The sequence below is a fragment of the Crocodylus siamensis genome, chromosome 11, assembly GCF_052110815.1.
Source record: "Crocodylus siamensis isolate JL-2025a chromosome 11, ASM5211081v1, whole genome shotgun sequence".
In the NCBI taxonomy this organism is placed as follows: domain Eukaryota; kingdom Metazoa; phylum Chordata; order Crocodylia; family Crocodylidae; genus Crocodylus; species Crocodylus siamensis.
In genome coordinates, this window is record NC_143405.1 from 29,192,358 (window position 1) to 29,220,265 (window position 27,908).

The window sequence follows — 27,908 nt, forward strand, 5'->3', positions numbered from 1 at the left end:
CCTCTAGGGCTCCATTGATGCCCCTGCTGCCTGTAGGGAATTGGGTAGGGTTTTTCCATCCTCCCACCCCCATATAGCCAAGCTAGGAAGGAGCTGAGCTCCTGAGCTGTATGGACAGGCCAAGCAAACAGGTGTGCTCTTTAGAGGAGCACCGGAGTTTGCACAGAAGGGGCCTGAATTCTAAGGGGTGGTAGCATCAGACAGAGACTTCAGGTGAATGGAAAAGGAGGAGTCTTTCAATGCGGTGTGCAGCCAGAGACACTGCTCCGGTGTTACCTCCCACCCAGGGCTCCTCTGAGGCCTCCACCCACATGAGGCCCTTGGATGGGTCGGTGGTGCCCTGGGCCCCTGTCTGCAGGGGTTGCCTGACAGGACCTCTGGGGCCTAGTGGCAGCAGGGGTCCCCTCACCTGTCTCGTATGTGTCCTGCTTGAGGCCCTGGAAGGGCAAGTGAGAGAACTCCAGGCAGAGGTTAGCAGGCTGCAGGGGATCAGGGCTGCAGAGGATGAGACTGATAGGTATTTTCATTCTTTGCAGGTTCGGACATCTGATGGAGAGACAACACAGGAGGGACCCGATGCAGATGAATGGAAGATGGTTTCCTCTAGAGCTGAGACAGCTTTCCCAGTGCAACTGGGGAACAGACAGAAGGCCCTGGCAGCACTGGAGTAGAGGAAGCCACAGCCACAGACATCACCATGCAGGCTGAGGGTCAGACCCAATGACCTACTGAGGTCCCTTCTGACTGAAACATCTATCTATGAATCAAGAGGATGAGCTGAACCTGGAATTCTCAAGACAGTTCTCAAAGGTCATGTGGTCAAGGGACATGGTTGTCATGGGTGACCTAAACTATCCTGACATCTAATAGGAGAAGCAGTCAGCTAGATCCTACCATTCATGTAGGTTCTTAACTTGCATACAGGACCTTCACCTAACACAGGAGGTATATGATTCCAATACAGGAAACACCTTACTGGACTTGGTGATGGTTACAGGGGATGACCTGGTGGGAGATCTCAAGACACAAGGTAACCTAGGGAACAGTGACCATCAATTGATTGAATTACTTTCTGGCATAGGGTGGAAAACATAACCAGTAGGGCAGAAGTGCTAGACTTCAGAAAGTCTAACTTCAGTGTCCTCAGGAGATTAGTTAGTGAGGCAGCAAAGAACAGGAGCATTGGTGAGATGGAAGTCCAGGAAGGGTGGTCATTTCTAAAGGGAGCAGGAAGAAATCCCACTGCACAGGAAAGGGATTGAACAGGAAAATCCAGGAAAGCCTAGGGGCAAAAAGAGGTATATAGGCTGTGGAAGCAAGGGGTAGCTACCAAGGCAGAGTACACCTACTTGGCCCACATTTGCAGGGAGGCAGAAAGGCCAAAGCAGAAATGGAATTTAGGCAGGCAAAAAAAATTACAGACAACAAAAAGTCCTTCTTCAGGTATGTAGGGAGCAAAAAGAAGGTACAGGGTAACATAGGTCCCCTACAAGACAAACTAGGAGAATCGGTGACAGAGAGGGGGGACAAAGCTGAGATCTTCAATGACTTCTTTGCCTCTATTCCTGAACTCAGATCAGGACAAATCTCCCAACTGGATCATAGACAGGCATAAAGGGGAAACCAGCCCACCAACTGTTAGCACCAACTTAGTGAAGAGACAGTTGGAGAGGCTGGATGTGTTTAAGTCAGCAGACCCAGATGATCTTCATCCAAAGGTGCTGAAGGAATTGGCCAGTGTCATAGTAGAGCCACTGGAATGGCTGTTCCAGCATTCTTCAGGACCCAGAGGACTTGAAAAGGACCAATGTGGTCCCTGTTTTCAAGGACAGAAAGGAGGATCTAGGTAACTATAGACCAGTTAGTTTCACTACTATCCTTGGGAAAACCTTTGAAAAAATTATTAAGGATTACATTTGTTGGAGTCCAGCAGGGAAAGTAATGCTAAAAGGCAACCAGCATGGATTCACAGCAGGTAGATCCTGCCTAACTTTGTTTCTTTTTATGACCAGGACATAAAATGCTTAGATGAGGAATCAAGATGGATATCATCTACTTGGATTTTAAGAAGGCCTTTGATATAGTATCTCTTTATTTTTTTATAGATAAACTGAGTGACTGTGACATAGATCATTATGCAGTCAGGTGGGTGGCAAATTGGCTTGGGGTCGCACCCAGAGAGTGGTGGTGGATGGGTCAATATCAGCCTGGAAAGATGTGGGCCACGGAGTCTCACAAGGCTTTGTCCTTGGACTGGTACTGTTCAATGTCTTCTTCAGTGACTTGGGTGAGGCATGGAAAGCACTCTGTCCAAATTCACAGATGATACCAAAGTATGGGGTACAGTTAACACACCAGAGCGTAGGGAATAAATCCACACAGATCTGGACAGGTTGGAAAAGTGGGTGGAACAGAATAGGATGCAGTTCAATTAAGGACAAATGCAAGGTGCTGCATCTAGAGAGAAGGAATCACCAGCACGCTTACAGGCTTGTGGAGGACCTTCTCAGCAGTGCAGCAGCAGGAAGGGATCTTGGAGTCACTGTTGACTCCAAGATGAACATGAGTCACCAATGTGATGAAGCGATCAGTAAAGTTAACTGCATTTTACCATGTATTAGCAGGTACATGACAAACAGGTCCAAGGAGGTGATACTTCCCCTTTATGCAGCATTGGTCAGGCCACAGTTGGAGTACTGCATTCAGTTTTGAGTACCACAACTCAAGAGAGACGCAGACAACCTTGAGAGGGTTCAGAGGAGGGCCACTTGTATGGTTAGGGGCCTGCAGGCAAAACCCTACGAGGAGATTGAGGGACCTGGATCTCTTCAGCCTCCGCAAGAGAAGCTGAGAGTTGATTTTGTGGCTGCCTACAAATTCATTTGGGGGCGGAGGGGGGTGGACAGCAAGGAATAGGAGATGCTCTGTTTATCAGGGTACCCCTTGGAGCAACTAGGAACAATAGCCACAAACTGACAGAGAGCAGATTTAGGTTAGACATCAGGAAGAACTTCTTTACAGTAAGGATTGCCAGTTGCTGAAATGGGCTTCCATGGGAAGTGGTGGTCTCCCCTACCTTGGGGGAGCTTTAAAACGAGACTTGACATGCACCTGTCTGGGGTCATCTGACCCCAATGCTCTTTCCTGCCCAGGGCAGGGGGTCAGACTCGATGATCTACTGAGGTCCCTTCCGACCCAAACTTCTATGAATCTATGTTTATCCAAAAACCATTCGATATTGCTGGCCCATTTCCTGAGACTGCCATGGGTGCTCAGTTCATGTTGGTTATTCTGTACTATGCCACAAGATACCCTGAAACAGTTCCTTTGAGGTTAATGACTGCCCCCAGAGTAGTAGAAGTGTTGATCAAATGGATACCCCAAGTGGGAATTCCCCAAGAGACTTTAACAGACCAAGGGACTAATTTTATGTCCAGCGTATTGAAAGGTGTCTACGAAACTTTAAAGATTAGACAGCTGGAGACCTTGGTATATTACCCCCAGACAGATGACCTGGTGGAATGTTTTAATCGTACTTTGAAGAATGTGATCAAAACTTGTATCCAGGGAGATGCAAGGAATTGGGATTTGTGTCTATGCTTATTTGCCATCTGAGAGGTGCCGCAGACCTCAATGGGTAGCTCTCCATTTGAACTCGTATACGGACATCATCCTAAGGGACTGCTAAAGGTGTTCTGTGAAGGCTGGCAAGAGCTACAGCCGGTCCACAACAGGTCATAGGATTAAAGAGAACACTTAGAATAGCTATGACAGCTCAACAGAGATAACCTGGAAAGAAACCAGGAAAGACAGAAAGGATACTATGATAGGCAAGCAAAGGGAAGAGTTTTGTGTGGGAGATCAAATTCTGGTGCTCTTACCTGATAACACAAACAAGCTTCTCTCAAAAATGGCAAGAGCCATTTAAAGTAGTCTGGAGAGTGAGCCCCATAAACTATGAAAGCGAGCAGCCGGGTCTTAGGAAGGAGTTACAGATATATCATGTTCAATTTGTTAAAAAACTGGGAAGAGCCAGAGTGGCTCATGAGCCCAATTTCCAATGACCCCGAGTTAGGACCTGTCAGTGCAAGGCTACACCCAAGGAGAGAGAGTAAACCCCTAGTAATTAGGGAACACATAGCCAAGGCTCAACAAAGTCAACTATGGCAGTTGATAAGGGGTTTTGAGGATGTATTCACCAAGAAGCCAAGGAAGGCCGGAGGGGTGGAGCATCAGATAACACCACCCCCAGGACGCAGAGCGAGAGAACACTGGAAGCCACTCCCAAGGCACTTATATAAGCCGGTGCAGGATGAATTAGACCAGATAATTAAAAGAGGTATTATGGAGGAGTCCTTCAACTCATGGTAGAGTCCCCTCATGATCATCCTGAAGCCCGATGGTGCCATAAAGTTGTATACTGATTTTCGGAAGGTTAATGCAGTCTCTACCTTCAATGCCTTCCCCTTGCCCCCTGTTGAGGAAATGTTAGAACTAACTGGCCAAGCCCAATTTATATCAATGCTAGACCTTACAAAGGGGTACCGCCAGATCCTGCTGGCAGAAGAGGACAAAGCAAAAATAGCTTTTGGCATGCCATGGAGTTTTTTTTCAGTTTACAATGATGGCCTTTGGGTTGCACGATGGCGCAGCCTCTTTCCAAAGGCTGATGGACCAACTCCTAGCTCCCCCACCATACTTATACATAGATGATATTATAGTTCTCTCACAACAATGGGAACAACACCCACAGAATCTAGAGGAGATCCTCAAAGACTTCCAATATGCTGGTCTGATGGTGAACCCAAGAAAAGTTCTCTGGGGCAAAATGAAACTAAGTATATAGGCTTCCAAGTAAGGCAGGGACAGATTCAGCCCCTCGCCAATAAAGTGGAAGTGATCAGGGCCTATAAATGTCCCCAGACAAAGAGACAGTTGAGAGTCTTTCTGGGTTTGACCAATTATGGGAAGTTCGTGCCCTGGTTTTCAGAGTTGTCCACACTGTTGATAGAACTGACAAAGGGGGGGGAGGGAGGGGGTCATATAGTGGTCACCCGCTGCCCTCATGGCTTCAAAACAAATGAATGAGGCTCTACATTGAAGCCTGGTGCTCCATACGCCCAAGTTCACCAAGATTATTTTACTGCAAATGGATGCATGTACCATGGCCTCGGAGGCCATGTTGATGCAGAGGATGGAAGGAGAGGAGAGGCTGGATGCTTATGCCAACCAAAAGTGGTTGAACCCCGAGACAAAGTATTCTACAATTGAGAGTGAGTGGTTGGTTAGCAAGGGGAGCATAGAGCTCTTCTGTTACTACTTGTTTGGGAGAAAGTTCATCCTGATTACAGATCATGTCCCCCCTAAAATGGCTACAAACCATCAAAATCGAAAATACTAAATTAATGCACTGGGCTCTAGCATTCCAACCTTTTTGTATTCTCCATATAACATCATCCCAAGAAACTGAATGTGAAGGCTGACTTTTTATCATGGAGCTTTGAGGATGAAAAGTAACTGACATCAGATGCAAGTACATCAAAAGAAACAAGAATACAGCACAAGGTGAACAGGGATGAGGGTAAGAAGGGCATGCAGGCCTATCAGGAGGGGAAGGTATGTAACAAGGTACTGGTCCCAGGCCTTGTTATGGTCCGTGCATGCCAGCCAGACTGGAACTCGCCTGGAGACTTACCTGGAGAACCAGGTGTTTTAGTGTGGGCTCTAAAGATGTGATGTCAGCTGCCCAGATACTGGCAGAGACTGGCAGGAACTGGAGGGGCTGATCCGGGCAACAGGCAAGCATGTGCAGCTGCAGTTGGCTCCCACTGGTTCCTGGGACTTCTGTCGGAGGCTCAAAGGGGCAGCCGGCACACCTGCTTATCCATGGAGAGGGACAGGCATGTGAAGTTCAAGTACCATATGAGCCAGATGGAGGCATTGAGCCAGAGGCGAACTCAGAGCCAGAGATGGAGATGAAACCAGAGCTGGAGTCAGAGCCGAAACCAGAACCAGAGCTGAACTCAAAGCCAGGGCCAGGGCTAAGAAGTCCCACTGCCAGGCTGTAGCCAGATGGAACCAGTGACTGAGATGAGACCAGTGAAGATAGGTTAAGCTTTCCCCAGAAGATAGGTTAGTACACCAAGGAGCCACAGGCTATAAAGTTATTAATTGATAAGGTATAAGAGGATCACTGATTGAGTTAAGGTTCCAATGGGGAACAGACTATGAAGCACTGAATTACAAGGATTGTTGATTAAGTTAATGAGCCAGTGAGCTATAAACCAGTCATTAAAGGGTAAGGATTGTAACTGATTGAGTTAATAAATTTATATATGACAGACAGTTAATTGAGGAATCACGGGATTTATAAAATTAAGAGCAATAAGCCAGGGGGCCATAAATTAGTAAAAAAGGAGTCTTAGCCCCAGGTACTTTGGAGGCCATGGATTAGATTACCATAAGAAATAAACTGAGGAAATTGAGAGGACAGGACTGAAGATGCAGAGTACAGGTGGTTGTTGCTAGACCTTAACCAAGATCCAGCTGGGAGTGGCAAGGCACAGGGTGTAGGGCAGGAGGAGCCCTGTGAAGAAAATCTCTGTCCTCAAGTAATACCACTGATTTTGGATAACACCTCATCTCCCTTTTTTCATTTCAGTTTTTGAAAACATGAAGGCGTGGCAGAAGAGTGGGAGGCAATCTAGAAGTGGAGGCGCAAGAGAGTGAGACATCCCTGGATGCACCCACTTGGCATATGCTATAGATAAAAACTTTCATAAGTAATAGTCTTTTGACAAAGAGGTATGACATTTCACATATTGACAAGCAATTTATTATAGAGACTGTGGCTAGCATAAGTCACTAACTCACACTGCACTCGTGACTACAAACCAGAAGTCCTTCTAGCCTACCATAAGAGTGGCAAACAGGGCTCTAGTAGTTCTCAAGGACGTAATCATAGAATCAATCAGTCGGAAGGGACCTAGACAGATCATCTAGTCTGACCCCCCGCGCCATGGGCAGGAAGGAGCACTGGGGGTGCAAGGGGTCATAAGACCCCAGCCAGGTGCCTATCCAGTCTCCTCTTGAAGGTAGGCTCTCCTCACTCAGGTAGGCTCTGGAGCGGCGAGAGACGCGCAGGTGAAGCCCGCTGCGCCCCTGCTCCCCCGGAGTCCCCCAGACACCCCCTCAGCAGCCGCCAAGCCCCCTGCCGACCCCCAGCACAGCTGGAGGTAAGCGGGCTCATGGTGGGAAGGGGTTAACTCCTTGCTTGCTGGAAGGAGGCCGCTGCCTGGTGCCGGGCCGGGTCAAGCCCCCGCCCAGGCCCCTACTTGACCCAGCCCCCCAGGGAGCCCCGCAACCCGAGCTGCGCGAACAGGCTGCGCAAACAGGCGCTCGAGTTAGCACGGAGGTTGCACAGAAGAGGGCGCGGGAGGGCACGAGACCCTGCCTGCGACCCCTCCAGCCATAGCCAGCCCCAGCCGTAGCCAGCCTACCAGAGGCATGACACGGATGGCCATGCGCCGCACCCCGAGGGTCCCCTCGGGCTCTGTGGCCCCTCCATTGGGCACCTCAGAGACGGCCGCCCAGACGGAGCCCATGGTTCCGGGCTCCACGCAGACTGAGCCCCTGGCTCTTGGCTGCGGGGGCTGCCTGTCCCTTTTTCAGGCTCTGGGGCCCGGGAGCATGGCCACCTCCCCTTGCGGGGTCTGCTCCCTCCTGGGGTCTCTGGCGCGCCAGCTGGAGGAGCTCCAGACCACAGTCCAGAGACTGCGTGCCATCAGGGACTGTGAGCAGGAGACAGACTCCTACTGCCAGGCCCTTCTCCCCCGGGAGCCGCAGGGGAGAGCTCCGTCTCCCTCCACGACTAAGGAGGACTCTGGGACCTCCTTAGGTCAGGGGCATGGACCAAGGTGGTCAAGGGCCCGAAGGCTCGCCGCACCAAGGGCCCTCCCTCACCGGAGCTTAGCAACAGGTTTGCACCTCTTGCAGCCCCAGCAGAGACTGCTCAGTTGCCAGCTCCCGCAGGCAACCCAGCCTTGACCGCAGCTACTGGCCCCGCTCTCCCCAAGACAAAGCGAAAGGTGTTTGTTGTGGGAGACTCCATCCTGCGGGGCACTGAGGGAGCAATCTGCTGCCCCGACCCCTTAGCCCGGGAAGTCTGCTGCTTCCCGGGGGCCCGCATCCGAGACATTGCGGAGAGGATTCCGCAGCTCCTCCGGCCCACAGACCACTACCCCATGCTCCTTATTCACGTGGGCACCAATGACACGGCTCGGAGCACCCCCAGCCAAGTCATGAGGCGCTATGGGGAGTTGGGAGCGGGGCTTAGGAGTCTGGGAGCTCAGGTGGTGTTTTCGTCGATCCTCCCAGTCTCGGGCTATGGGCTGAGGAGGGAGAGGAGGATCCACGCAGTGAACCAAAGACTGCGGAGCTGGTGTCATCGGGAAGGCTTTGGCTTCCATGACCACAGCCCGCTCTTTGGCGAGAGAGGCAGCGAGCTGCTGGGAAGAGATGGCCTCCACCTCTCTTCCCTGGGGAGGAGGCTCTTCTCAGCCAGGCTGGCTGACCTGCTCCACCGGGCTTTAAACTAAGCCCGCTGGGGCATGGGGGGACTACTGCCACTGCTGGCCCGCTGAACGGCCCTTGCAAAGCCAGCGGACCAAGGCACTTAAGGGAGCCCACCCCTGCCTCAGCCCTGGCACAATCTGTGGGCAAGGCAAGAGCCCCCAAGGGCACACTTGCCTGCTTGTACACTAATGCCAGGAGCCTGGGTAACAAGCAGGACGAGCTCATCCTCCTGCTCAGTGCAAAGAATTATGACGTCATTGGGATAACGGAGACCTGGTGGGACTCCACCCATGACTGGACCACGGGTATAGAGGGCTATACCCTGTACAGGAGGAATCGTGTTGACAAAAGGGGCGGGGGTGTAGCTCTCTATGTGAAGGAAAGCTACATGTCCCTGCAAGCTGATGTTGGCGACCAGCATGGACAGCTAGAGACCCTCTGGGTAAAAATTTGTGGGGAATACGGCACAGGAGACACAACGGTGGGAGTCTACTACAGACCTCCCACTCAGAGTCCTGAGCTTGACCAGGAGTTCGCCCGGGAACTGACTGAGGCCTCTTGCTCCAGGACCTTGGTTGTCATGGGTGACTTCAATTACCCGGACATCTCGTGGGAAGATCACTCAGCAAAATCCGAGCGGTCGCAAAGCTTTCTCTCGTGCGTGGATGACCTCTACCTGACTCAAGAAGTCTATAGGCCAACGAGAGGCAAAGCGCTGCTCGACCTGGTACTGGCTACGGGGGACGACCTAATCGGCAACCTAGTGATCGATGGGAAGCTGGGTGACAGCGACCACGAGCTGATCACCTTCACCATGCGCCGTAAAGCTGGCAAGTCAGTCAGCAACACAGAAGTCCTTGACTTCAGAAAAGCCGACTTCGACAAGCTCAAGAGGCTAGTTGGTCAGGCCCTCAGGGACCATGACCCCAGGGTGATGGGAGTTCAAGAAGAGTGGTTGCTTCTCAAGGAAGCGATCCTCAATGCACAAGCTAAATCTATTCCAACACAGAGGAAAGGCAGCAAGAAGGCACAGCAGCCCTCCTGGCTCTCCAGGGACCTAGCGGACCTCCTGTGGCTTAAAAGGAAATCCTACAAAGGATGGAGGATGGGATTCACCTCCAAGGAGGATTACTCTGCACTGGTCCGGTCCTGCAGGGAGCAAACCAGGAAAGCCAAGGCTGCAACTGAACTCCAACTAGCTTCAGGCATCAAGGACAACAAAAAGTCCTTTTTCAGATATGTGGGGAGCCAGAGGAAAAGCAAGGGCGATAACGGACCGCTGCTAAACCAGATGGGGCAACTGACAACTGACACCCAGGAAAAAGCCAACCTATTAAATAGGTACTTTGCATCAGTCTTTCATCAGTCCCATGGGACGCCCATGCCTGCTATGGGACAGGGAGATCCGGGTGATGGGGATCCCCTACCCTCCATCAATGCTGACCTCGTGAAGGAACACCTTGAGAAGCTGGATACCTTCAAGTCAGCTGGCCCTGACAATCTGCACCCCAGGGTACTCAAGGAGCTGGCGAGCGTCATAGCCCAGCCCCTGGCACGGATCTTTGAAAACTCCTGGTGCTCTGGTGTAGTGCCTGAAGACTGGAAGAAGGGCAAGGTGCCGATCTTCAAAAAAGGGAGGAGAGTGGATCCGGCTAACTACAGGCCCATTAGCCTGACTTCTATCCTGGCGAAGATCTTAGAAAAGTTTATTAAGGAGGCCATCCTTGAGGGACTGGCCCAGGCTAACATTCTAAGGGATAGCCAGCATGGGTTTGTTGCGGGTAGGTCTTGTTTGACCAATCTCATTTCCTTCTATGACTAGGTGACCTATCATCTGGACAAGGGAGAAGAGATTGATGTCATATATCTTGACTTCAAAAAAGCTTTTGATCTGGTATCCCACGATCACCTCTTGGCCAAACTGGCCAGTTGTGGCCTTGGCTCCACCACTATCCGCTGGCTGGGAAATTGGCTCTGTGGTTGGACCCAGAGGGTTGTGATTGATGGCAGTCACTCATCGTGGTGCCCTTTGATCAGTGGGGTCCCTCAAGACTCTGTCCTGGGACCCATACTGTTCAACATCTTCATTAACGATGTGGACATTGAAGTCAGGAGTGGACTGGCCAAGTTCGCCGATGACACCAAACTTTGGGGCAAAGCATCCACGCCAGAAGATAGGCGGGTGATCCAGGCTGACCTGGACAAGCTCAGCAAATGGGCAGACGAGAACCTCATGGTGTTTAACACCAAAAAATGCAAGGTTCTCCACCCTGGGAGGAAAAACCTGCAGTATCCTTATAGGCTCGGCACTACATAAGAAAGAGACTTGGGGGTCATCATTGACCAAAAGCTGAACATGAGCCTGCAATGCGATGCTGTGGCTAATAAAGCGACCAAAACGCTGGCTTGCATCCATAGATGCTTCTTGAGCAAATCCCGGGACGTCATTCTCCCCTTGTACTCGGCCTTGGTGAGGCCGCAGCTGGAGTACTGCGTCCAGTTTTGGGCTCCATGATTCAAAAAGGATGTGGAGAAGCTTGAGAGAGTCCAGAGGAGAGCCACGCGCACGATCAGAGGTCAGGAAAACAGATCTTACGATGACAGGCTGAGAGCCACGGGACTCTTTAGCCTGGAAAACTGTAGGCTCAGGGGTGATCTGATGGCCACCTATAAGTTTATCAAGGGTGACCACCAGGATCTGGGGGAACGTTTGTTCACCAGAGTGCCCCAAGGGATGACAAGGTCGAACGGTCACAAACTCCTGCAAGACCGTTTCAGGCTGGACATAAGAAAGAATTTCTTTACTGTCCGAGCCCCCAAGGTCTGGAACAGTCTGCCATTGGAGATGGTTCAAGCACCTACACTGAACACTTTCAAGAGTAAACTGGATGCTTATCTTGCTGGGATCCTATGACCCCAGCTGACTTCCTGCCCTTTGGGGCAGGGGGCTGGACTCGATGATCTCCCGAGGTCCCTTCCAGCCCTAATGTCTATGAAATCTATGAAATTTACAGGGAAGGTGAGAGCACCACCTCTCTGGGAAGCCTATTCCAGTCTCTGGCCACCCTTAGAGTGAAGTCGTTCTTCCTAATATCTAATTTAAACCTATCCTCCCTCAGCTTGTGGCCATTGTTCCCAGTGACTCCAAAGGGGCCCCTGGTGAACAGACTTTCCCCACGTCCCTGTTGGTGGCCCCTGATAAAGTTATAGGTAGCCACAAGATCTCCCCTCAGTCTCCTCTTGCGGAGACTGAAGAGATTCAGGGCCCTCAGCCTCTACTCATAGGGCTGGCCACGGAGGCCCTCAACCATACGAGTGGCTCTCCTCTGGACCCTCTCCAGGTTCTCCACGTCCTTCTTGAAGTGCCGTGCCCAGAACTGAACACAGTACCCCAGCTGCGGTCTGACGAGCACCACATAGAGGGGGAGCAAGACCTCTGTGGACCTGTTAGTGATGCCCCTGTTGATGTATGACAGGGTGTGGTTACCTCTGCCTATTGCTTCGTCGCATTGGTGACTCATATTCATCCTGGAGTCAAACATGACTCCAAGATCCCTCTCTGCCTCTGTGCTGCTGAGAGGGTCAGTCCCTAACCTATAACCATAATGCTGGTTCCCTCTCCCCAGGTGCAGCACTCTGCACTTGTCCTTGTTGAACCGCATCCTGTTCAGATCCGCCCACTTCTCTAACCTATCCAGGTCTGCCTAGATGTGGTCCCTGCCTGCCAGTGTATTCACTTTACCCCACAGCTTGGTGTCATCAGCAAACTTGAACAGGGTGCTCTCCACACCCTCATCCAGTTCGCTAATGAAGATGTTGAACAGCACTGGCCCAAGGACCAAGCCCTGGGGGACTTGGCTGCCTACACCCTCCTGGGTCGACATTGACCCATCCACCACCACCCGCTGGGTTCGCCCCTGGAATAGACTAAATACATCTAATGTTTCAATATTAGCAAGGATCTTAAAACTCACACCAAGACAGACAATGCAAAACATGAACAGTGCAAAATGTTATTAATCTTTGAGAGTATACCTATTTTCAAAGTATTCCTTTCTGTTAATATGAAGTTTTCCTCCGATTGATTTTCCAGTTACAGACTTCAGTAGCTTCCCCCCTCAACTGTTACATATGCTTTCCAAATATTTGCCTATAGTTCAGTCTGGGCAGTAATGTCAGATACTCTACTACACACAGTGTCACAAAACACCACAACATATACAAGCTGGGTAGCCTGGGTACAGTAACACTTAAAAACTCCACACAACAGATCTGCATCTTCAAAGAAAAATGCTAATGATATTTTTACGCTTAGCTGCTGTCTTAGCTTTGGCTTTATCAAAACACAATTCCCCTCTACCTCTGTACATAAGTAACAAAGGGCTTAACTGCTTTAAGTTCTTAAGAAAACTCAAAGGGTGTGTCCACAGATGCAGGCACATGCGCTTACGTCAGCTCAAACAGCAGTGGCACAATTTTGTGCTGGAGATTTGTGCCTCAGCACATGCCTGAACATGCACTTTGGTGTGAGGCAAGTTGTACCATTTGGGGTAAGCTGACCCTGCCCAGGTCTTCCTGGGCTTTCAGCCAGGGGGAGCTAGAGGCTGGAGCCAGCTGGCCCCAGGAATATAAAAAGCTGTCCCAGCAAGCAGCTCAGGGCTACTTGCCCTCAGGAGCTTCTGGGAGGAAGCTGGCCATGCCCCTTCCTGCCCCAGGCTGCTGCTGCTGTTCCTTCTGCCGCTACTGTTACTGCTAGCTTGCTCTTAGGAGCTTCCAGGATGAAGATGGCCATGCCCCTTCCTGCCTCTGACTACTGCTGCTGTTGGCTTGCTCTCAGGAGCTTTTGGGGCAAAGTTGGCCGTGCCTCTTCCTGCCTTGGGTTGCTGCTGTTGCCACCCCCCCACCCTCACATGGGGGGTCCTCTGCAGCACACCACATGTCACTGCCCACCCTGCTCAGGGGAGGGAGGACAACCGCATTGCATCGCACCCCACCCCAGGTTCTGCACTCCTGTTCTGGCCTGCTGCCCAGCCTGCCACCAAACCATGGTAAAGAGACAGCCTGGGGATGGGGCCTGCACTACCCGTGGGTACCTCCCCCCACCATCACTGCCAGCACCTAAGGGTGCCTTGCCTGCCCCAGCTGCCTCAACAGACCATCCCCTGCCCCCTGCCAGCCCCCCCACCTTCACCTTCCCTTTCACTGGAAGTATGCCTTGAGTGGCTGACCTGGACAGCTGCTACCACAGCTGTTGCTGCCACCTATACTGCTGCTGTCCCCTCTCAGGAGAGAGGGGAATTTCCCACTACAGCAGTTTGCACCGCACCTGCACTAGATAACTTCCCTAATTGACTGTTTGCTCCTGCACTCACTGACAGATGCCTCACTGCATCTAATACTGTGCTTTGTTTCCTGCCTGCTGTCAAGTGTCTGGTTGGAGGCCTGAGGGGCTCCTGAACTGAGCTGCAACAAAGCCCCTCCAATGCTCCAGCCAATTTTTTACACCTGCCTCAGCAGCCTCCCTTGTGTGTTTTCCCTTGTGTGGTAAGCCCTGTGGTCCACTCCCTCTACCCTAGTGTTTGTTGTGTGGCTGAGTAAGTCAGCTCAAGTCTCCCCAGCCCTTGTGTGTATCCGCCTCCCCCACCTTCCCCAGCATAGCCTGCCTGGTTTCTGGTGGGGCTGTAGCTCAGTAAACTTCAGCTCCTTTCCACTTCCCCTCCACTCACTTCGCCCTATTGGATTCACTAGCCCTGCTGTATTTTTTGTTTTCCTTTATTGGTTTCCCCCTCCCTTAAGTGAAGCAATGGCAGAGCAGGAGACTTCTGGAGGAGCAGATGCTGCCACAGAACTTTCTGCAGCCCCCACTATGGGGGCAGATTCCAGCCAGGCTCCTGAGGGGCTGCATTTCCCTACTGCCCCCACCCTGGGGGCAGAGTCCAACCAACCCCCTCCGGAGGTAGGCAAGCCTGTGACCCCCACTGAAGGGGCAAGCAGGACTCTAGCAGAGAGCCAGGGGGGAGACTCCCTGGCCAGACCCTTTGAAGAGGTTCCCAAGTCCCCCCTCCCCCCTTTCAGGGCAAGGGCAGTGGGAAGGGCTCCTCTTCAGCCTCTTCCACAGCTATGGGTGGGAATGGCAAGGGCCCTGCACCCAAGCCTAGGCCACTGGCACCTGAGAGGACCAGGTGCGCTACACCACCCAGCACACCCACTCAGCCTGTCCCTGGCCCCACCAATGCAATCCCCACAGCATGGGGACCACAATTATGCACAAGCGACTGCAGGGTGACCCACAGCCATGGGGCCTGGATCCTCCACTGCTGACCCAGCTTGGGTGGCAGGGTCCCCTTACTGGCACTCACCCATAGGCACAGGGTGAAGTTCCAACTACCCGAGCAGGAGAACCTACACTGAGACCTGGGTACAGGCCCTGGCTTGGATGGTAGGGGCCCCTCAAGATTGTAGCAGCCTCCCACTTTCATGGCAAGAGGGTTTTTTCCTCGCTTTGGAGGCCACCACACAAAAGACTGAGGAGAGGGGGCTCATGGTGGAGGGCTAGTACATTCCCATCAAGCCCCTTGAAGAGCTGGGGACCTGGGTGGTCCTCAGCTCCATTCTACCCTATATCCCTAATTGGGCCCTGCTCCGCCAGCTCTAAACCTTGGGGTGGGTTCTCTCTCGGGTGGTGGCCCTCTCACTGAGGTGCCAAGACCCTGGCCTCTGCCATATGCGCTCATTCCGCTGCCAGGTCATGATTCAGCTGTGTAACTCAAGGCCAAGGGATGCCTTGCGATTCCTTTTAAGGGGCCCTGGTGAGGGTCTTCTATACGCTGGGAGACATGTGGTGCTTCTGGTGCTGTGCCCCGAGGCACTTGTGTCATGAGTGCCCGATGGGCCAGGCAGGGAAGACAATGGAGGGTCCCACTGCAAAAGGGGTGCCCCTACCACTGGCACCCCTCTCCCCTCAGGCCCCCTGTGCACCCCAGCCCCCCCGTGAGCTATGGGGACCTTGCACCCTAACCAAGTTTGGTGGAGTCCCAAGGAGGAGGCAGCAGCCAAGCAGAGAGAGGGAGCAGGCCACACCAGCCCCTAGCCATGCCCCTGCTGTAACTGCCCCCCAACCCTCACCTTCTCCTACCAGAGTCTGTCCACCTGAGGACCACCCCATGACTGAGTGGGTGCAGGTCCCTCCTCCAGGCACAAAGCCAAAAGGAAGGCCCAGACACAGCTGGAGCCCTCTGAATTGGAGGACCACCCCCCTCCCAAGACTACCACATGCGGGAAAGAGCAACCCAGCTTCTAGGGGCCTCCCTAGCTGCACCTGACACCCCATCCCCAGGAAAGATAAAATGGGTAATCCCAGTAGAGGAGGTTTTGGGGCTGCTAAACAGTCTTGAGCAGGAGCCCATGTGTGACAGCTGAAAATTGTGTGTAAGGTGCTTGCTAAACACTCTGTGCGGATTAGACCAGGCGTTTCTTATTGTTTGTTTATGTATGGAGCTGCATGTGGCCGCTAAGAGTTTAATTAAAGTAAAAGATCAGTGAGGCCTTGTCAGATTAGTGAGGCCTTGAAAGTAGTAACACAGTTAAAATTAACCTTATCAGAAAAATGCAAAGGCTTGTACTGCTATTGATTAGTCATAAGGAAAGTTCGTAGTGAATGACTATAAGTCCACAGCTTAGCTCAGAAGTTATAAATTGGCTAGCACATCCGGATATTATCAGAAGGAAGATGCAGCATTGTAAGAGAAGCTACTAATTTAGAAATAAGCTGTTGACCTAGATTCAGCAGGCCCGTAGATCTCGAGGAGCCCAATGACTGATTGAGGGGTGCTGGGAAGGACCCTGGTATTAAGCTGCCAACACAAATTGTTATCGTCTATCATTGTTGTCCTGTTATATAATACGTAGTTGTGTGTTTGTTATGTCAATAAACCTTTCTTACCTTTTTACCCCCAACCACTCTCTCAATCCTGAGCCCCCCCGCTGGCTGCTGAGACACCCATGAAGGAAGCCCCTCACCCTGCTGGCCAGCACCTACCCCCTGAGACCACAGGCACTGAAGCCAAGCCAAAGGCAGGTCCAATAATGGAGCCCCCCACCTGATGATCTGGGGGAGACACGGGCCTCAGGACCAGCAGCCCCCCACCAGGCTGGGGCCACATGTGCCAACACCAGTACTGAGACAGGGCAGGACTGCAGTGTTGCAGTTGCCCCGACAGCCACAGCTCTTCCCAGCGAATCCCATCCTGTTTAGCCAGCTGGGCTTGCAGGGTGTGAGATTTGTCCAGGGGGGCATGGAGGGGGGGGCAGGGAAAGGGAAGGAGTTTGGGAGGTAGGTGTAAGTTTTATGGGTGAGTATAGGGTTTGTGGGGGGGTATGGGGCTTAAGGGGGTGGGGAGAATTGCTCAGGGGAGTGGATCAGCAGCCGTCAGAGTGCTCAGGGCTCACTACTGGCAGAGCCCCCCTTGCAGCAAAGTATGGCCCTAGCTGCCTGGGACCTGGCACTGCCTATGCCATATGGTGTAGGCCTGGCCCAGTGTGAGCCAGCTGGGGAGCCTACACCTTCAGGGAGGACCAGGCTGCTCTTGCCGTCACCTGGGGTCCCAGAACTGTATGCAAGAGCCGTGTGCCAGGCAGGGCCAGGTCTTTTCTCCAAGTATCCCATAACCCATCAGGTCAGGCCAGCTCCACGGAAGCAGGACCCAGCCCACCCTGATGCACAGCTCTTGCACATGGTGCCAGGACCCCAGGTGACATCAAGGACAGCCCAGTCATACCCAAAGGCGCATGCCCCTAGCCAGCCCACGCCAGGCCTATGCCATGTGGCCAGGCAACGCCAGGTTTCAGGTGGCCAGGGCTGTACTGCACCACTGGAGGGCTCTGCCAGTAGTGGGCCCTGAGCACCCTGATGGCTGCTGCTGTGGGGGCGGGGGAGAGGAGGGCTGTGCACTGTGCAGGGGGACCCATCCCTCCTGAGCAGTCCCTTCCTCCTCACCCTCCCATGAAACAGTCCCACCACACCCACTGCCTTACTTGCTGGGGACAGCACCTGGGTCTGACTGACTGCTGCAGCCTTGCCCCACTCCTGTTTGCCCCAGCTGGCTGAAGCAGTGTGCTGGAGCAGCTAGGGAAGGGGGAAAACACAGAGATGCTCTGGCCAAGTGCCAGAGCATCTTTCTGGAGGACCCAGCCTCTGGTTGGTCCAGGGCAAGCTCCAGGAGCATGCCCTCAGCTTTTTTTTTTTTTCCTTTTTTGCCAGTGTTTATTTTCTTGATGCTGGGATTTCCTGGTATCAAATTTAGAGTCCACACTGCAAATATGGCACATGTTCACTTGTCTGGACACAGCCAAAGTGTTTTTCATAAAATATTTTATATCATGAAACTGAATATTTAAAAAACGCTCTTAAAAACAAACAAACAAACAAAGTTGAATCAATTACAAAAGAAGTAACTTACAGCTTTGTATTTCCTGGCTTGCTCAGAGGAATGTCTCTGTGGTACACTATTACCCTTACTATATTCCATCTTCAACAAAACCACAGCAGGACTTTTGGGTTTAGGATCGGCGATCTTCCTATGAGTTTTGGCTGCTTTTCTTTAAAGAAAATGGCAAAAAGAAGATTGGGTTTAGATTCCCTCATTAAATAGCTGCATCCAGTTTCAAAACCAAAATTATAATAAAATATTATAAATTTATAATATCTTTATAAAAATTCAAAATATTTTTCACTAGCATTATTTTCCAGTTTTGTGTCTAGTTTGTTATTTTCAAATATGCACCATGAAGTTAAATGCTACCATTCTGATTTCATAACTATTTTGTCCACAGCCAGGTACAAAATGTAAAAAGGAATTTGTCTTTGGCAATTTCAAATGATGATTAAATGAGCTCTGCACTGTTATATCTTCATTTATATTTGATTATCTGTTCTTTTATTGGTATTTATTGGTTGCTCTCTTCATCTCCCTGTGACCAGTGGGGTCCCTCAAGGCTCTGTCCTGGGACCCATACCGTTCAACATCTTCATTAATGATGTAGACATCGGAGTCAGGAGGACTGGCCAAGTTCGCCAATGACACCAAACTTTGGGGCAAAGGATCCACACCAGAAGACAGGTGGGTGATCCAGACTGACCTGGACAAGCTCAGCAAATGGGCGGATGAGAACCTGATGGTGTTTAACACCGAAAAATGCAAGGTTCTCCACCTTGGGAAGAAAAACCTGCAGCACCCTTATAGGCTCGGCAGTGCTACATTGGATAGCACTACATAAGAAAAAGAGACTTGGGGGTCATCATTGACCACAAGATGAACATGAGCCTGCAATGCGATGCTGCGGCTAGTAAAGCAACCAAAACGCTTGCTTGCATCCATAGATGCTTCTCGAGCAAATCCCAGGACATCATTCTCCCCTTGTGCTCGGCCTTGGTGAGGCCACAGCTGGAGTACTGCGTCCAGTTTTGGGCTCCACAATTCAAAAAGGATGTGGAAAAGCTTGAGAGAGTCCAGAGGAGAGCCACGCGCATGATCAGAGGTCAGGAAAACAGATCTTACGATGACAGGCTGAGAGCCACGGGACTCTTTAGCCTGGAAAAGCGTAGGCTCAGGGGTGATCTGATGGCCACCTATAAGTTTATCAGGGGTGACCACCAGGATCTGGGGGAACGTTTGTTCACCAGAGCGCCCCAAGGGATGACTAAATCAAACGGTCATAAACTCCTGCAAGACCGTTTCAGGCTGGACATACGGAAGAATTTCTTTACTGTCCGAGCCCCCAAGGTCTGGAACAGTCTGCCAGCGGAGGTGGTTCAAGCACCTACATTGAACACCTTCAAGAGTAAATTGGATGTTTATCTTGCTGGGATCCTATGACCCCAGCTGACTTCCTGCCCTTTGGGCAGGGGGCTGGACTTGATGATCTCCCGAGGTCCCTTCCAGCCCTGATGTCTATGAAATCTATGAAATCTCACTTTACAGCTAATCTTGATCACAGGTTTGCTATGCAAATTGGAATTTGTACAGATAATGCATCAATCAGATGATTTATAATTTTTTCAAATTTCAGTGAACCATTTCATTTTTTGCTATTACCTTTAGATTTATGATCTCCTTATTCTCTGACCTTATTTGTTCATTCTAAAAGATTCAACAGGGGAAAAGTAGTGGGGGATTCTTTTCTTTTTAAAGGCACAGATATTTGAACTGGGCAAATGCAATAATTGGGGAAACGTTTCTTTATGTTCAGAATCTTCCCTCCCAATTAAAGCTTTTCCACTTTCTTTCACTGCCTGGCATCAGCCTGTGCAAGATTTTTATATGTTCCAGTCTGAAAGCTATTCTCTCATTCCTCCTTATATACACACAATGCTCCTCCTCCACGTGAAAAAGATGAGCAGACAAGCCCTTCAGAAACAGATCTTAGACTCAGTAGAAGGGTACTGCCAATACATCTGTCTTCTCTCCACCCCACACCCCTAGTACATCACTGTTACAAGGATGTATGTAGTAGTCATGCAGAAAAATATAACATTTTTGCAATTTCTCAGTTGGTTCAGAGATGATACCTTTTATTAGACCAAGAGTTCTGGATTTTTGCATTTCCTTTTGTCTCAGACTGACACGGCTACCAAATACACTGGAAGATGCTGAATTTTAGCTGATTTTGGATTATAAAATTTCACTACTGAACAACAAGAAAAATTTCTATACCTCCCTGCCTGCCATCTGACACCAACAGGCAAGGAATTCTGCTTGATCTGCATAATAAAGAGCGTGCTACAAAAGACACTCCCATGGATCCAGAGGAACAGATATCCAGCTTCTGCTTCCTCTGTACAAAAATGAAGTTTATTTCGTACATATGAGGACTTTTTACCATCTTTTACCTTCCCCAAGCCTGATGAAGGGCATGTGAGCCTAAAAGCTTGTAGAAAAATAGATTTTTTTTTTGCAATTTCTCAGTTGTTCTAATAAAAGGTATCATCTCTGAACCAAGAGTTCTAGATTTTTGCACTTCATAGTTACAAGAGATTTCAACTTTTCCAGTGATGACCTCATGACTATTCCCCAATCCAGGTCTTCTACATCACAGCTTCTATTCTAATATAATGAAAGCCTTAGTCTGTTTGTCAATCTGTCCAGCCACAGTGCTCCAGGCCAAGTGTACACGCATCGATTAGCGGTGAAGGCCCAGTGCATTATGGACAGAGGGGCCGGGTAAGCGAGCAAGGGAGCCGCCATGCTGCCTCTCCTCCTCCCCCCAACAACAGCTTGCAGGGAGGGGGAGGGGAAGGGGAGTTCCAGTGGCACCACCTCCCGCTGCACCTCCCTCCCCACTGCTGCTGCTGCCACTACCACCACCAACAGCTGGCAAAGGGGGAGGCAGCAGTTGGGAGAAAGAGAGAGGAGTGGGGACACATGTGCCACTTGGTGTCAGCGGCTGTGCAAGCTCCCTTCCCCACTGTACTTGGCAGCTGGCAGAGGCATGGGGTGGAGCAGCAGGGGCTGGGGGAGGCACACGGGGCTGGAGGCAGAGTGTTGGCACTCTGTCCCCGCCTGCCCCCCCCCCCAATGATGGGCAATTTGCTAGTGTTACTTTATCAGTTACAGAGGTACAGTGCCAGTGGCATTCTCTAGGTTTCAACAATAAAAAGTTGACCTTCTATTTTCTAAATAAAAAACTGTTAATCAAGGAACAGTCTGCAGGACATTTATCACTTTAGAATTCTTTACATCCACAAATAAAATCTTTTTCCTTATCTTTTGAAGATGGCAAGGCTTAATGAATTTAACCTTGGCAATCTCCCAGTTGAGTTTTATAACCATTTTACTGATGGGGAAAATTGAGGATCAAAGAAATTAATCTTGAGCAAGTCACTGCAGACTCAGACTCCTAGTTCTGATATTATCTTCTTCACAAATTTTAACCTTCTAAAGTTACTGATTGACAGGAACCAAAGAATCATCACATCATTACTTTAAGACAAACAATGGCTGTGTTTGTTTTAACAAATATTATGGCTTTTTGTTGTGTAATAGAAGAAACATCAATTGTATTTTCTTTTATAAACAATTAGAAAACATCTTACACTTTTGTGGCTTCCAAAAACAAAGTGATTTGATGTTTGATATAAGGTTGCCTTAGTATGGTCTTCACGCTGGGTCTTTCCTCAGGCTTTTTGCTAAGCATAGTTCGTATCAGCTCTACTAGTTGTGGGCTATAATCCTTTGGCATTGGTGGCAACTATAAAAAATAATGAAAGGATAACTGTGGTATGATAGTAATAAATGGACTGCTATCCTCTCAATATGGAATCTGATGAATGCTTTAGACATTCAGATCATGCCACCAACATTCAGCAAACAAAAACATGGAATAGATTTGTCTAGAGGAGCAAGTATTGCACTATTTAAATCACTATGGAACTGATTTGGCTAGGTTCTAAGCACAGGGAGTAGTCCTACCAAGATCAATGACACTGCTTGCAAGCTTATAGATAGCTTAAGTATCTTCCTTAATGGAACCAAGAACACCTAAAGATTTTGCACAAGATTCCTTATAAATTTTTCTTAGAAGCCATGAACAAAACATTAATATTGCATATACATATGAAGAAAGTTCTATGTTAATATGTATTCATCACATTTCAAGAAAGATATTCAAAGCTGTTCAACTATGCTTTCTAAGATTTGCCAACTAGAATTTTGTCACAGGGGCCTTCATTTCCCCTTCTCCGCCCCCAAACACACAATTTGTCATGGTTGAACATCAAGATTTACCATATTTACCCAAATCCAAGATTGCTTCAAAGTTAAGATAACCTCCTAAATAATTAGATTCTATACATGGACAATATAATTAGATTGTATACAGGGATCACAGGGAAGATCAATTTAAGATGACCCCCAACAATATATAAATTGTCCATGTATAGAATCTAATTGTTGGGGGTCATCTTAAATTGATCTTCTCATTGCTGTGGCAGAGAAAGCAGCGGTAGGGTTGAGGAGCCAAATCCCTGCCACTTGCCCTCCCTGTCTGCCACTTTCCCCCCTGTGCTTGTGCCCTACCCCTTGCCTCCCCACCTCTAATTTCCTCCAATCTGTAGGAATTGAAATGACCCATTTCCCACGAAGGTGAAAATAAAGAAACTCTGATGATACCCTCAAACTAAAGTATGTTTTCTGTATCTACCACTTCATCAGTAGATAAGTGTACTACATACGATAGTAGAATGAACATGACAATATTTGGTTTTTGTTTACACCTCATGATCCAAAAAGGAGATGAAATTCATTTTTGACTAAAATTAATTATCTCAAATTCCAGATATAACAATAGATTACAAGTTTTGAATCTATAGTTCTACAGTTAAGAATGTAATCGTAGTATTTTTTCCAAAATATTTTCACCAGACAGCTTAAAATCAACTTTTACCTTTCCTTCAATAATTTGATAAACGAGAGAGTTCATGTCTTTAGCATTGAAGGCATGTTTCAGTGTGGCCATTTCATAAACACAACATCCTAAAGCCCAAACATCAGACTGTGAAAGGAAAACCAGAAAAATAAGTGTAAGAATATTATATGGAATATGGAAAGTTTATTTTACTATCCTCTTCATAAGGATATGCTAGCATCATGCTGAGATGACAGTTGCCATAATTAAGAATGCAGCAAAATCCATTATGACAGCTTTTGGCCCCAAATCACATAACTTTGCTTGGCTCAACTGGTTCATCCTGAATATATGCTACATTTTCTCTAAAAGCTAAGGAGAAGTTTTCTACAGAGTCTAAAAGCAAGTTGGTATGATTCTGAGCTGCCAATCATTTAAAAGAGAATTATCCTGACTATGTGGTGGCACAATAAGGGGTGCTACTATGCAGAGACACCCGCCTCACTATGCCAGGCCCAAAACCTTGCTTCGAAGGTCTCCCTTGGGGAGCTTATAGCTGGTTGTCTCACTTCATGGAGAACCCCTGCAAGCCTAGGGGTAATGCTGCCACCACTGACCTCTAGCTATGCCCTGTGCAGCCTGGGGCACACAGACCCTGAGAACCTAGGGGGTACTTTGCCCACAGTAATATTTATGGGATGCTTTGGGCTGAAAGAAGCACCCAAGATAGCATCAGGAAGAACTGAGGGAAAATAAAAAGAAAACAAATTTTGCTGGGTAGGCAGGGGGTGGAAGGCCTCTTCTTTTCTCAGTGCCCAACAATGTAGGATGTAACCTGATACCTTTACTGAGTGGGGAGGGTGGGGGGCAGGGGTAATTGCACAGGGAAGTCAGAATACACTTTGAGCAAACAAAAGCAACTTGAGTCTTTACAGAGACTGGATACAGCGACCCTTTTAAGATACAACTTGCCTATACATAACACCTAACTCCTGACAGGTTTCCAGGTTTCTATTTACAGAAATCACTAGGCCACTGCTTGGGGTACGTGCTTGTAGTTTCCAGGTGCCCACCGGAAGGAAGAGAAAACTCCTTGCACTCCCCCTAGGAACTGTATCGAAAACTCCTCCCATCCCCCTAAGAACTGTATCTAGCCAGGTCACCTGATTGACTAGCCTGATCCAAGAGGAGCAGGAAGGGAGAGGGGTCACCTAGGCTGACTCAAGGGAAGGTCAGAGTGAGGGGGAGGGGATTTCTTCACAGACCCAACCCTGAAATTTGATTTCTATTAACTTTCAGATTTTCTGCAACTCTCTCTCAAGCAATTAAATCTCAATGAAAACAAACAAACTATCATTGAATAAAATGGACTGCAATTAAGCAAAGTTATTATCATGCTTTAAATCTCAATCCTGCACAGGTCATTCTGCCAGGTGGAGCTCTATAAACTTCAGAGTAGGTTTGTAACAATAGAGTCCATCCATACAAATTATGATTCAGAATCTGAGTTTCTGCATGTACATACATTCTAGTCTGATGATCACCTGCAGCTTGGAGAAAGATGGATCTTTCTTTATTTCAGTATACTAACTGAAGACTTTCTATTAGCTCAAGCTCACAATAGAGCCTTGTGTTTACGGTACATTTGGTTCTGCAGCTGAAACTGAATTACTCTACAAGAGCAATTTTTTTTTTTTTTTGCTATCCAGTAATTTATTTCACACTTAGAAAGACTTTAAAAATAATAAGAATACCAAACCACTGACCATTCTTTACTTATTTGTTCCAGTAACTGTAAACACTTAACTTCAGTTTAAAAAACAAAACAAAACTGTAATCTCTTATTATTTATATTTTAGCAATTGTAGCGATAAGAATGTAACCAACAAGAAAATTTAAGTTTGTTTTATACTGCAGTAGCCTAATACAGACTTAAGAAATTATTTTTCCTTTTTACTTGCCAGTCTATTGATAAATCCTGGTCATAACAGCAACTCATGCACTGCAGAATAGTTTGTTTCTTACATTATCTTATTTTTTTCCAACGTATTATTTTTCCTGTAGATAATACTAAAAAAAAAACCTGGCAGCAGCAAAATACATCAGCTTTCTCCTCAAAAACACCTCTTCCTAAAAACACAAGACATCATACAATTCTGACAAATAGGTAAACACAACAACTCGTCTATTTTTTTCTAGTTAGTTTTGAAAGGTTACATGAAGTCAGCTGACATGCTACTGATAACATACTCTACCTTGTAGTTGTAAGGTTTGCTAGAGAACAGTTCAGGACTCATATAGTAAGGTGTACCAATAAGAGTACTGGCCATATCGTACTGATTTTCTAACACTCTGGCTATTCCCAGATCTCCCACTTTGATTATATTTGTTCGTGTCAGGAAAACATTTTGCGTTTTGAGATCTCGGTGTAGAATGTGTTTTTCGTGTAAATACTGAAAAATAAAATATTTACAGCCAAGTTGCAAGTTAACCAACAATCAATTTGTTCTTTTCCACTGAAATAAAACCATGCAAGGTAGACAAAAGCATACAAATACAACAAACAATGTATTACTAAACAAGACATGAATTACAGCCCCCATTAGTAAGTTAGTACAGATAATATAAGCCTATACATATTATTTATTTTTGCTTTAATATGATCTGCCCATTTGAGGTTTTATACTCTAAGTACCCAATAGAAACAAGAAATACAAAATGAAAGCTCAACCTGTTATTTACTTTCCACTACAATTCATTTAAATCCAATCCTGCAGTCCTACCTCAATCTACATTCCTTTTTGCTGATGATGTGGGGCGGAGTGGGGAATTTCTACCAACCTTACAAGTAGAATCTATGGAATCAGGCTTACAATAAGCAAAATTAGCTCCTAGTACAGATTTCTGTATAACAGGGCATTTTGGTTACATTAATGCTTTTCACTCCAATTTCTTATATTTCATCTTTAAATTAAATCTTTATTATACTAATATTTGTATAATTTAAATTCCTTTCATGTTCTTAAAATATAAGATGAAAATAGTTTTCAGGAGAAATAATGGGTTAATGGTCAGAAAACTTCACTTTAAAAATAAATTTAAATATAGAAGCAATAAATGCTTCTGAAAGCAGACAGCTTTTTAGTACCAACATTTTTGGTTTACGTTAAATTAAGTTTCAAGATGGAAGAAGATTCTATAATTCAGCAGCAAGCCCTTGGAAACAGAGGATTATAAATATCAGAAATCAGGACTCTTTAACTAGACAATGGCTTGCTTATGTGACTAATTTAGAACTCTGTTTTTTAATATAGGCTATCATAACAGTTACAACAATTAATTGTACTCCACAATGTCATTTCAAAGGCAGTGACAAAGTAAATTAGTGCGCTATGACTCCAGCTGAAATTTATCAACAGTATAAAGATTGTCATGCTAAAGAGACGCAAGTACAGTATACAGACTAAAGCAGTGGGGGCAGGCATGTCACAAGTTAAGCCCCACCCTTTTCCCAAGCCTGATCTCTGCCCCCCAGATGTTTACCTGATACAGAGTTAGCCCCAGAATGGAGGCAAAGGGTCTTAAGTGTATGGCCACATGGAATAGACTGGATGAAGGACAATGATGTGGAGAGGTACCAGGACCAAAAGCCAGGTTAACCCTTTCCAGGTCTCAGCTGCCACAATTTTATATAGCAAGTAAGGATCCAAAGCCCTAAATTTGGAAGTGACTGCAGGGCCAGAAAAAGGGTCAACTTGTCTGTGACACCCCCTCCCCCCCCAAAACACACACTTCCTCTCAGCAGCATCCTCCCGCTGCTCTGCTCCTCAGAGTGCTCCTGTACCTGCTTTCATGACACAGAGCAGCTTCCAATGCCACCTACGGCATGCATGCATGCTACAGCTTGACCATCTCAGGCTAAAGCAGCTACTTTTCATAGATATAAGGGCTGGAGCAATGCTTCATGAGTTTGGTAATAACTATAATTGGTCAACATTTCTAATAGACTGTTTTATCTAGATGCCAACACTAGCAAAACCACAATTTGCAATTATATAGATAAAATTGAAATTTTGAAGGTTTTGTAGAAAGAAAGACCAGTATTTTAAAATTAAGAGGTTTAATTACCTGCAGTGCCATGGCAATCTGGACAAACCACTCTACCACCCGAGTCTCTGGTAAAAGTTTGCCCTTCTGTTCTTTAAGTTTATGATAGAGGTCTCCTCCTTCACAGAAGCCCATAACAATATATAATAAACCATCTTCTCCTTCCCAGGACTCCCGGTAGGTGACTATGTTGGGGTGCCTCAAGAGAGACAAGAGCTGGGCCTCTTGTTCTGCTGCTTTCCTCTCTCGCTTGGAGGCATTTTTAAGGTTTAGCTTTTTGATGACATACTGTGGAGAAAAATAAAAGATGAAAATCCAATCTATTAGGTAAAACTACTGCCAAATTCTAAAAATCTAAAAAAACCCAAATACATAAACAGATCACTATATATGGAAATTACAATTTATATACAACTGTTCATTATTATATCAAATATTACTAAATCCTATTAGTCTACTTCATAGTAAGTATTTATATAATTTTAAGGTTTATTATCACAGGGCACTAAGGTGCCTGCTCCTCTTAGAGCAGAGATTGCCCGGGGAGAGAGCACAAAGAGCCAGATAAGAACCCAGGTGCAGGTTGCTGTGACAACCAGTTAATGCAGGAATTGGCCGCACCTGCACCTGGTCAGTTGGCCAGAGGAGGCAGGGCCCTAGGCCCACATAAACCCCAGGGCTCGGACCAGGCAGTCCTTTCCCTATCAGTAGCTGAAGGGGAAGAAGCTTCTAGAGATGTGGTAGCTGGCAGATATGCTACCCTTAGAACAAAGGGGACACCAGGAGCCCATAAGGTATCCTTGTGTACTAGGCAATAAGCCTCAGAG

At 47.9% G+C, this 27,908-nt stretch overlaps 1 protein-coding gene across 6 annotated transcripts in view; it reads right to left on the bottom strand.

Moving 5' to 3' along the window:
• Positions 1-27,908, bottom strand: part of NEK4 (NIMA related kinase 4) — a 51,406-nt gene that overhangs the window by 14,635 nt on the left and 8,863 nt on the right. For all 6 annotated transcript variants that reach the window (XM_090022348.1, XM_090022347.1, XM_090022345.1 and 3 more), the window contains exons 2-6: positions 27,103-27,369; positions 25,230-25,427; positions 23,014-23,121; positions 21,665-21,819; positions 18,033-18,171 (exon numbers count right to left, since the gene is read on the bottom strand). In XM_090022348.1, the coding sequence (XP_089878474.1) occupies positions 18,033-18,171; positions 21,665-21,819; positions 23,014-23,121; positions 25,230-25,427; positions 27,103-27,369 (867 nt within the window). The remainder of the gene's footprint in view (positions 1-18,032; positions 18,172-21,664; positions 21,820-23,013; positions 23,122-25,229; positions 25,428-27,102; positions 27,370-27,908) is intronic.